This window comes from Mya arenaria, chromosome 17 (assembly GCF_026914265.1).
Source record: "Mya arenaria isolate MELC-2E11 chromosome 17, ASM2691426v1".
Lineage (NCBI taxonomy): Eukaryota > Metazoa > Mollusca > Bivalvia > Myida > Myidae > Mya > Mya arenaria.
The window spans coordinates 19,258,425-19,270,485 of NC_069138.1; the positions used below are offsets into that span (position 1 = coordinate 19,258,425).

The 12,061-nt window shown below is 31.5% G+C and overlaps 1 protein-coding gene across 1 annotated transcript; it reads right to left on the minus strand.

Annotated features, from left to right (window-relative positions):
• Nucleotides 1-2,043: 2,043 nt before the first annotated feature.
• On the minus strand, nucleotides 2,044-8,163 carry LOC128223043 (uncharacterized). The gene is made up of 2 exons (XM_052932281.1): nucleotides 7,885-8,163; nucleotides 2,044-5,744 (listed from the first exon to the last, which is right to left on the minus strand). The coding sequence occupies exons 1-2, from the start codon at nucleotides 8,152-8,154 to the stop codon at nucleotides 5,325-5,327; spliced, it is 690 nt and encodes a 229-aa protein (XP_052788241.1). The 5' UTR covers nucleotides 8,155-8,163; the 3' UTR covers nucleotides 2,044-5,324.
• Nucleotides 8,164-12,061: the final 3,898 nt, after the last annotated feature.

Below are 12,061 nucleotides of genomic sequence, written 5' to 3' on the forward strand. Positions count from 1 at the left end.
TAAGTCCCGTTTGGATATTACTTGGAATAATATATATATTAATTAATAACATTATATTCCCATCAAATGTGCAAAAAATGGAATAAATACTCTTATGATACATAAAAATTGAAGAAATAAAACTTTTACAATAAACATTTGCAAGCATGATAATTGATATGTTGTTCATTATTATAAATCAAACATCCCACAGTGTAGACTGTTCATACACAGGCATTTGATCATAGCCAGTTGAGTTTTATGGGAAGTGGACAACTGAACCAAAATGTCAGGTACATGTCTAATGCCTGTGACTTCAGGTATAAAAAAAGTAAATTTAACTTTGTTTAAAGACAAAGGTGTTAATCTTCACTGCTAAGATACCTATTAATTGTTCTGATTGTGGATGTCTCGTGTTGAACATATTTATATCTACCAAACCGAAAGGTGTACTCCTTGAACACTATTCTAAGGCAAAAAAAGGGTATTAGAATCCCTGAAATACGGAAAGCTTCGGGGGGCTTCGCCCCCCTTGTCCCCCCACCAGGGCTTTGCCCTGGACCCATCGGGGGCCTTAAGCAGCCCCCCTGAACCCCACGCAGACATTTTCAGGATTGGCAACTTGGCTCTGTTATCATCCCTGATTAAGAGCTCTCTACCTTTGGTTGTATTATGGCCATTTAAATTTAAAAATTGCCAAAGCAGCTTTAATTTAATTTAAGAACACCATAGCACCTTAGGTTAATAGCCAATGTTTACCAAACTTTAATTTTGATAAGATATCTATGAGATCTCGGTTCCTTTTTTAACCAGCCATAGCTGTCCGTAGTTAAAGAACTCTGGTCTAGAATCCTAAACCTTTGTGCGTAGGTTGAAATATGTTGAATATGACTGGTAGATGACCCCTATTGATTTTGAGGTCAAGTAGCCTTTTACAAAAAATGTGTTGATTCATCTGTTGTAAAATATACTGCGACTGATAGCTAGTTGACTCTGAAATCAACATGCCTGTTACATTTTAGTGTTAAATAATTCGGTAAAGTTGAGTAATTATTGCTTGTGATGGGAAATAGTTTATATTATAGTAGATTTAAGTTTGTTTTGCTCAAAAATTGCTTTGTCGTGGTAGTATAGCGGCAAGCATACTTAACCCACAATCCATAGGCCTGGATAAGATTCCCGGATGCGCCGGACTTTTCATGTTTTACAAAATGATTTTAGTATTTTTTTTAACTACATTTGGTTACGAATGATCTAGATACAGAAAGTGACCAAATTAAGCAAGCCAGAAGAGCACAGGCTCTCATGGGCCTCTTGGGTAAATTATTTCATAACTGAAGCCTGTAATATATAGAAAATAATTGTTTGTTTCAGTGTAAGATCGTAGTATATTTTCTGGTTTGTATGGGAACCTCCCGACTCGCTAGTACGTGCATATTCGGTTTGCAAGAATAATATTAAATAAATTTCTTCCCGTGGGTATTTTGCAGTAATAAATGCCGTTATGTTAAAATCGTATGATTTTGATTAAAATAATGCGTTCAAAGTCTTATCAATGTATATATGTTATTTTTTAAATGTGGAACCGGAGAAATGGCGCATATGTTTGCCTTAGAAAAACATCGAATTATTGTCATAGGATAACCTTTGTGTCGGCGTTGTAGTGTAAAGAGTTCAGCGGAAAAATAATACACATGTTCCCAGAGCCAATTTGCGCATGTGCAGCAACGCACATTACTCTATAGAGATTATAACCTTCGAGGTTTGCCCCTTTCGTGAAGCCCATTAAACAACAGCATCGCCCTTGTTTGAATATTGAAACGGACAACATAGCTCCCTTGCTCGTTCGTCACAGTATTGGAGATTGTAGTTGTTTCGACCGACCTGGCTATATGGGGGGATTCAGTTTTTGTCCACTGATCTGATTAGGAATTTTCATTAGCAAAAGGATATTTTAAAACCATTATTGCCTTGATGTTTAATATCATCTGGAAAAGCGGCGGCGGAACGCATAAGTCATTGTTGCTGCACAATCAAGACTCTATAAAACAACAACTTCTCGAGAACACTTCATACTTTATCATACAAACATAGCATACATGCATACCTTTACATACACTTAAATACAGATGTACGCTATCATGATACATAATTATGTATACAATAACGTTATCATACAACAATATTTACACCTCAACTTCCATTCCTTAAATGAATTATCTTTCGGCAATTGCGTTCATCAATCGATGAACGCAACTTCTTCGGATATGTTCGGATCGCAATTCAATTCCTTACAGAACTGTCTTTCGGCAATTGCGTTCATCAATCGATGAACGCAACATCTTCGGATATGTTCGGATCGCAATTCATCGCATAACAATATACATGAAAACTATTGATCTTGTTGTTGTTTGTATTGTGTCAGCAGGTCTCCTAAAATATAAATTAACATTTTAGAAATTGCTAAGTTATTATATTTTAAACGTTTTGTTGCCAAAAGTGCTTCAATTTTACGTTTAAAGGTGATTTCAAGTGGTTGATCTTTTCCCGCGTAATTTTTTTTTTAATGTGACGTCATTTGAAAAAAAAATGTTTCCGGTAACAGTCGGGTCGTCCTATTTACAGAATGGGTAAGAAAGGATTACTGAAAGGTAATCCGAAATGAAATGAAGTATTTTTTTAACGTTTCTTGAATAAAATATTGAACTATTGGTGTAAATATAAGGAATGAGTTGCGGGGTTGATGTCATTATCGGGGATATGAACGCAATTAGGCTGGTCAAAGTACGCGTGAAGTCCTTCGGACTCCATACACTTAGACCAGCCCAATCGAGTTCATACCCCGATAATGACATCAAATCCCGCAATTCATTCCTTAATTGTAAATCTTTATTATCATACAACAGTATACAGATGTACATTATCATACAGCAATAAGATAAGTATATTATCGTTCAAATTATACAGATGTGCATTATCATTAAAATTAAACAGCAGTTAACAGAAGTAAACTATCATTCAACATTTCACAGAAGTAAATTATCGTCCAAAATTATACAGAAGTATACAATCATTCAAAATTATACAGAAATAAACTATCATTCAAAATGATACAGAAGTAAACTATCATTTAAAATTATACAGAAGTATACAATCATTCAAAATTTTACAGAAGTATACTATCATTCAAAATATTACAGAAGTAAACTATCATTCATAATTATACAGAAGTTAATTATTGTTCAAAATTATCAAAATTATACCATCATTAAATAAAAAAAAATATACTGAAGTACACATCCATTCAGAAGTATTCTTAAGTATTTAATCTGTTTTCGTTTTCAGTATTTAATCATTTAAACTTATACAGAAGTATACTATAATTCAAAATCCTCAAGACGTACATTATCATTCAACATTATACAGAAAAATGTAATCATTTATAATTATACAGAAGTGTATTATCGTTAAAATAATACTCAAGTTCAAAATCATTCAGAATTATATATATAAATACAGAATAACATAATCATTCAATATATAAAGAAGTACATTATCATTCAAAATTATACAGAAGTATACTTTCATTCAAAATTATACAGAAGTATTCTGTCGTTCAAAATTGTCAAGAAGTACATTTTCATTTAAAATTATACAGAAAAAAAGTAATCGTAAAATATTATACAGAAGTATACTATATCTCAAAAATATACAAAAGTACAAAATAATTTTAAACTATACTAGAGTGCGTAATCATTTAAAATTATACAGAAGTATACTATCGTTAAGATAATACTCAAGTACAAAATCATTCAGAATTATACAAAATTACATAATCATTCAATATATACAGAAGTACATTATCATTCAAAATAAAACAGAAGTTTACTATCATCCAAAACTCAAAACTTATCATACAGTTAAGTTAATTTTCATTAACAATCATACAGAAGTAAATGATCATTCACAATATACAGATGCTTATTTTCATTATTACAGTTTCATCCCAAAAAGCGTAAATCCATTTATGACGCACATTACATGCACAATGGATATGTAACATATTTGCATTCATTAACATACATAACCTTAAACAGAAATGTTGTTGAATTATGTTCATAAGATGAACTGGCCACAATTTCTCGAAACTTCTTAAGTCCCTTATAACAGGATTAAGCTAATCTCACTATTTTTGTTTTTCTATATTATGCGTAACATTTACTCCTGCGAGAGTTTTTATACGTTATGAAGTAAATATTTGTATAATAATCACAATTAACTATTTTTCATTTACCAAAATCGATTTTAAGTATATATTTTGGCTAATTGAAATAAGCGACTTAAGCCTGTTAAGCTTAAGAAGTTTCGAGAAATTGGGGCCTGCTAGCGAATACTTACGCTCGTCTGTGCTTCTCATTTACCAAGAAGCAAAACTTTAAAACTAATGTACCCAGGGGCGGGTGGTTTAGGATTCAACGTTAGAGGGAGTGTACACTTTTGACATTCGCCTCTCCCTCAGAACATAATTTTATACGGTTTGAAGTGTTGGTGGGGGGGGGGGGGGGTACCCCCAAGAATATTTAAACAATTTCTTGTCCGAAGTGGTGCATTATGGGTGTATTTTTAATTACTTTTTTCTCATTTATTGAAATAAAATTTGCACTTGGAAGATTTAAGGGTGTGGGGGTGGGGGTGTGTGTGTGGGGGGGGGGGTAGGAGAGGCACCGGAACCCATAGTGGTACCAAGAACGAGCATAAATGTGAATTGATATAAAATACTAGTGAAAGTAGCCTTTACTTAAATGGCTTCTGAGCAATTGTCAAAACATATAGACGACGGTAATTTCGACGTCCCTACCAAAGCTGTGACGTTACCCCGACTTTTTCACAGTCGAGCGGAACAAAGTATAAGCAAAATGAAAGCAGAATTTGAAGGATCTCATTAAGATATGCACAAAAGTATTATTAAACTGAATAAACCACTATATTGTAGAAACAGACACAAACATTTGACCTATACCCTGGTATTCAGATGCATTAGTGTTAAAAAGAACAACATTGGTGTTCATAATACAAATATATCAAATACAACATTCGTTTTGATTTCAAAGACATACACATACAAAGCTATACACACTTTTATATAAGTTGTTTTGTTTATTCACAGGGTGTTCCTTTTCTACGTCATCGCACTCGAATTGTTTTGTTTTAAAGTTGGATTAAATGAACTGTTACAAATAAAAGTTTTAAGATGTTTTGCATATGACATAATGGACAACAATCATTATAAATTGATTATTTTTTTGTATTTTTAAACTAGAAACAGTTCGTGCAACGTCTAAGTCTCATACTACCTTATATTGTCTGGCCGTAGTGTGTTTTGACATTTCGAACACTTGAATAAAATTGTTGTTATATGATGTCAAGTACAGACGTTGTGTTTTATCACAGACCGCCACACATCTATGCCCTATCCCGTCCTTAATCCCCAGTAGCGGGATGACGGTTCTTGTCTCAGGGGACACCAGAAAAACATTATCGCTTCCACACACGTAAACTCGACCTGCAGAGTCCACTGTCATACTTGATTCGTAATGTAGATTTTCCTTTAAATCCACAACACCGAGAATACGGCCATCCTGGGTGAGGGAAGTCACCGTATTTTTTATACAGTCAGCGATGTATATGATGCTGTGGTCAGGGCTTACTGCAAGGGAAGCAGGCCATTTGAACAGTTTCTTACCGTCATCGTCTTTCTCAAACTCCTGTAATTATACATCCACAAATAATATATTTTCATTAGAAATACGTTTGTACCAAAATCCAAGGTTTTGACCTCGTTGCACCGTACATGAATTTATGAAAGGGACTCGCTTATTTTGTTTTGGCCAACGCTCTTTCAAACTTGCTTTTAAATTGCTTGTATGGAAATCACAAACCAGCAACTGTCAGTTACGCATCCGAGCAAAAGTACAAAAATCCAAATCATTTCGTTATGCAATTGCAATAATACAATAAGAAAGACAGGGACAAGCCCAGTAGGCAAATATTAAGAAATATCCCCTGGGTCAGAGCCCAAATGACACAGAACCAGAGACACAAACGTACGAACACACCATACAAGCATCAGAATATCAATAAATTATACTGACGCTTTTTTGGCAAAATAATATTTTTGGTCACGTTTTAGAAAAAAATACCTAGGCTAAGGAGCATCAGAACGTTGATGATGTTTAATCATAATAACGTAAAATTTCATTTTTTTCGATGATTTTCGCTATAAAAGGTTACCAACTCTCTTTAGAAGACACTCGTACACAAAAATGAAGTAATTTAAGCACCATACATGTACATGGGTGAAATGGTTCTTTAGTACAAGAACTACTTACCATGACAATCTTTACCAGACTGTTTAATTTAATGCAAATCACAATATTTCGTTTGTTTCCATTCTTATAAATATCAATGTCAATGCTTGTCGTCAATTAAATTTATTTTATTATTTCCGTTTTTTGTTGTTCAATATTTTATATTAATTGAAAAAATAAACACACATTTGATGAAACTGAAAATAACCGAATGTCTTGCTGTCGTTAACGTTTATACATACTTCAGCCTTCATCTTATGAGACCCAATATGCTAGTAGTACATATAGTGTACATTCATGGACTTATAAACACATCACTGCACCCACTCCCATCCCCTCAATATTGAAAAGGATATAAATGTTAATGCTTCCATGTATGTTATGATATAATATGAGCGTGATAAAAGACAAATAGATACACAATTCGACCATTTCACCAACTATGTTCCAAATACTTGTTACAAAGTTTGTTGACAGTGTTAAAGCTACACTCTCACAGATTGACCGTTTTGACAATTTTTAAAATAGAATATTTGCCTTGGAATGAGCCAATTGTTTTAAGAATGTGAGAAAACCAGTGATATAATCTTACTGACAAAATTAAGAACGCAGTGATTCATATTATGTACGGTTGCAAATTGATGTTTTATGGCTAAAAGCGTTACTAAGAAAAATAAGTTTATGGGCATAAAAAATCTATTTCCGAACGTTAATATGAAAATCGAGTGCATTTTTATGTTTACCTCATTTGACTTTAATGAAAAAAATAAAAGAAAGCATATGATTTAGATACATATAAAACATTCTATACTTTGTTTAATTAATGGCTACGTGGCCACGAATAACCCAGCTAAAAAGCGCCAAAATATCTTTCATTTTTTTTCTTTACCTAAATCATAATAATGTCATATACTTATTATTATTATGTTGCTTGTTTTTCTTTGAGTCAAATAAAGAAACAAAATAATGAAAATATAGACATAATATTTGAATCAACCTATATTGTGTTCCTTTAAATTCAACTGAAATTGATTTCTTTGGTCGATATTTATTATATTTAAGGTTATATCACTTAATGTTTATATAATTATGCTATAGGCGCATATCTCTGTTATATTTTTTCCTTTATCTCTTCCAGTTATAGTTTTGTTTGATTTCGAGAGAGCATATTGTTTTGTTTTTCATAGTATACACATGCAAATTATTTTTACATTTAATAAAGGTTATATTTTTAAAGTATACTAGAAATGCCTTCCATGTAACCCCATATTCTTTGATCGTTTCACATTAATAGCAACAACTACAATTAACATATATTACAGATTGACGCAAATCCATCCGATCCATATTTCAGCATAACCCTTAATGTTCTGGATAGATCAATTATATTGCACATTTGTATAACATAATTTAATATATTTAATATTAAAATAACTATCATTTTTGTCAATCATTCGTAAAATATCTTTAAACTAAAGGGTGGGTAATCTAAATTTAGAAATTTAACAGTAGTAAAGTCAAGTAGAGAATCGTTTACCTTTATCACGTTTCCTTTCATATCCAGAATTTGTACTCCAGGATACTTGTAATAACAAACAATCAAGTTGTCACCACTGGATGCTATTGCTTTGCAACGTTCATTAGCATTTATTTTATTTTCAAACAACAGGTCCCCCTTTTCAGTCACACGTAAAAACCATACTTCATTGCGTGAAGTCACTGCCACACGTTTACCAGGTATTGTCGTTATATACTTAGGTATAAATCCACAATCATTCCACCTTACTTGTTGTTTTCCACTATCCATATCAAAACATTGCACAAAATTTCCCACATAATCTGCGGCCACCAGGAACCTGTCCCCTACAACAGCCATCCCGCGTATGAAACCGAATCCCCCGAGCCCGTCTGTTCCCAGCAGTATTTCCCCTAATTTCTTGAGGGTCAGAGCATCAGTGGGCTCGCTAATAATAATAATAATAATAATAATAATAATAATAATAATAATAATAATAGTAAAAATAATAAAAGTGATATTAATAATAATGACAATAATAATGACAATAATAATAATAATAATAATAATAATAATAATAATAATAATAATAATAATAATAATAATGACAATAATGATAATAATAAAAATAATAATAATAATAATAATAATAATAATAATAAGAGTAGATTTCTATATAAATTGATCTTATAAGTATACGTTACCATCTCTTTTGGAAATTTTATTCAGATTATTTTTGAAATCTTATAACAAAATAGTTCTAACATTACTCTTTCAATCACATGCTACACCTTGTTGCCTGTTTAGTATAACCATCAACTATTTTTCTGTATTGCACATGTGTAAGAAAACAAAATTACTCCACATGTTTGTAAACAATTTAATTGGAAACAATACTTGCTTTATTGGTAATATTCTAGCAAGCCATACATTTATTTGTTTTATAGTAAATATTTATTTTCAATAATGTCGTTTTCATTTCAATCATAACGAAATAGTTTCTCTTGATTTCATGAAGAAAACTGTATTTTAACCGAAAATGACGCCATTAACATATGTTATAATAAATTACGTCATCTTATCTGGTGTTACGTCACCATTTAAAAGAAAGGAAATTTCTCTAAAATAATAGAGTTCATGTTGTGTTTCCTTCTTAATTGTATGTCCAATTTATAAACGCAGTTTAAACGATCGTATATATATAATAACATATATATTTCAATTATTCCCAGAATGCCATTTCCTCAAAGCATGTAGCGAGGCATATAGCATTGCTGTGCTGTATTCGGATCATCATCACCGCATTTGATACATGTAGGTCTTTTTGTTAATTTTCACCAAAAATAGACATGTGATTAAACATCTGACAGTCGTCATATTATAATACATAAATTGAATGAACTCCTCCAAGAAATATGAAAGTTAGCTCGTTAAAGGCTTGCTTTCTAAGAAATCCCCCGAACTTGTTAAATAAAATTGTGCTTTATATGACGACTTGTAAGTAGTCCGATATATCTAATAATCGTTATTTCTGATTATGAAGATATTATCTACAGAGATATGACCTACAGTGCATGACCTTGTTGTAGAAAAGTTAGGTGCAAAATTGATAAAATCTGGATTTGAACTCGGTGGTATTATATATAGACGTAACAACGTAAGATCAGGCTAACAAAGGTAACGCTAAAATGGCGTTAATGACGCCGGATGAAATGCTGGTTGTATAGTGAAAACAGTAGTGTATTGTGATACAAACTATAGAAACCATTTTGAACAGTATATGTTTGGTTCCCTTGTTAAAGCTGCACTCTCACGGTTGAACGTTTTGCCAACTTTTTTATTTTTGTCATTGAACGAGCCAATTTTTGCGAAAATCCATTGAAACCAGTTATATAAGACTGCTGACAAAAAATAGATAGCAGATTTTTATATTTAAGTTTAAAAGTAAATGTTTTATGCATTTTTCTTAAACCGTTAGTAACTGTTCAGACCATAAAACATTGATTTTCGAACGGAATTATGCAAGTCTGCGGTCTGATAATTTGTTAGCAATCTTATATCACTGGTTTGGAGATAGTGACACTCTTATTTAAATTCAACACATACACATGTATAACAAACATTTATTTTGAGTGATTAACCTTCAACTTCTAACTAAATAATGCGTTTATGGAAAATCTTTATTTCTGATAATAAGTTTATAACCGTGTTTTTAACAGCTGAAATCGCAAAAATATTAAATGATAGTATCGTTCATAAGAACCATTGTTTTCGACATTTATAAATCCTTTTTGGTAAATTAAAACAATTGTATTAAACGTGATAAATCTTATTTGGGAGTAATAGTGCATCTTTGAATAAATAAAACGGAAAGAATAATGACCATAATTACCTATATTTAACGTATGTAATGAATAACATGAACTATATTAATAACTTATTTTACTTAACATTTTTATTTATTCGGTTTGATTAATAAATATTTCAATCCTATTTTGAAGAAAATATATCATAGCGATAAATTTTCAAATTGAATAAATATAGTGCAAGAATGCAAAAGTGCAACGTAGTGTTTTTGATGTTGAAATTGTTTAATAGTGTTAACCTCTTAGATGATTTGAAATGTACTTTTCAAAGAAGAACATACGTCTTGAAGTGATATCAAATTTTGAAATTAAAAAAGCAAAGGTGTTTTGTATTGCTATTTCCACCAGTTAATCTATGACAAAAAACGTATAGTTTAATCAAAGCATTTTTATATAGCTTTAAAATTATGTCACTGTGTATCTCAACGTGGAAAAATAGGGGAACAAGATTGCAAAATTGTACAAACATTAGCATTTCCAAGATTTCCTTATCGACATCATATTTGGTGTATATTTTGTTAACATAAAATACAACGCCGTTATAATCTTGGACATATGCCCTTTTAAAATATATATTTTTTTAATTTATGAAATGTATTTGAATTGCTTACGTATGATATTTCGAGTTTTCATTAGCATACTCATGTAACACGTTATTTTCAGAAAACGTTCTCTAAAGTAACTCCTTTTGCAGTGAACATTCAGTATTCTTTTATGAAAATACATTGGGCGATGCACAATTGTGTACTAAATTCCATGATATAAAGAGCCATCCCATAAATTACAAAAATGGGAATCACAATACGTCGAAAATGGCATGTGTTAGTAATCTCGATTTGGCCCGATATTTTGACGCTACGTCATAGATTTAAGAATCGAGAAATTACTTTTATGAATTTTAACCTTGTCCGGGAGATTACATCGAATGGAATTATTTGTGTATATTAAATGTTGATAACAAGTTCGGACGGATAAAAAGGGAAAAAAACAGTGCTTAATTTTCTTGACACAAGGAAATGGTAAACGTTTTGCTTACTGTTTTATAGACGAAAAATAATCATTATTATTCTAAGATATAAGTACAGGGTGAGGAATCACGTGACTTCAACGGGGTTCTCACATGTGTCACCACGGTTCAAAACTGATGTAAACAAGCAAGAAAGTGACAATTATTTCTAAATAACCTTTTTGAGAGAAAAGATGGGAAAATATTTCTTAGCCTATAAAAGACTATACTATTTTCTGCTTCTACAAGTGTGAAATATTTTGGATTTACTTGTATTTTAACGATGGAATCCTTGGCCAAAATTTCGAATCGACAGGATTTTGTAGAACGATGCAACGATGTGTGCACCGTGAGTCTTTGTTTTGTATACATTTCTATGTAATTAGTAATATTTAAGAACTCAAACATGTGTTCAAATGTTGATTGTTTGTAAAATTTAATTTAGTTCTTTTAATGAATATCGATATTTCAAGAGAGGCTGTTGTTAACGTGAATTTTATATTTGCTGTTGTTAACGTGAATTCTTCTCATAACATGCTTAATTGATTTAATAAGTAGTTTGAACTTCTCTCTCAACTTTGACGATAATGCATTCAACACTGAACGTTTATTCCAAATAATATTTCTTTTATGAAATGTATATATATCCATCCATTTGTTCGATTTAAAATGTTAAATTTATGTTCTAGGTTGGCCGTCATGGTGATACGTCCACATTATCCATTGTCCGTCTGTAAGAGACGGAGTCAACCCTTATATGTTTCACCAAATGTTGACAAAAGATGGATCAATTTAATTGATGCAGTGATGAGTACATTCAAATTGA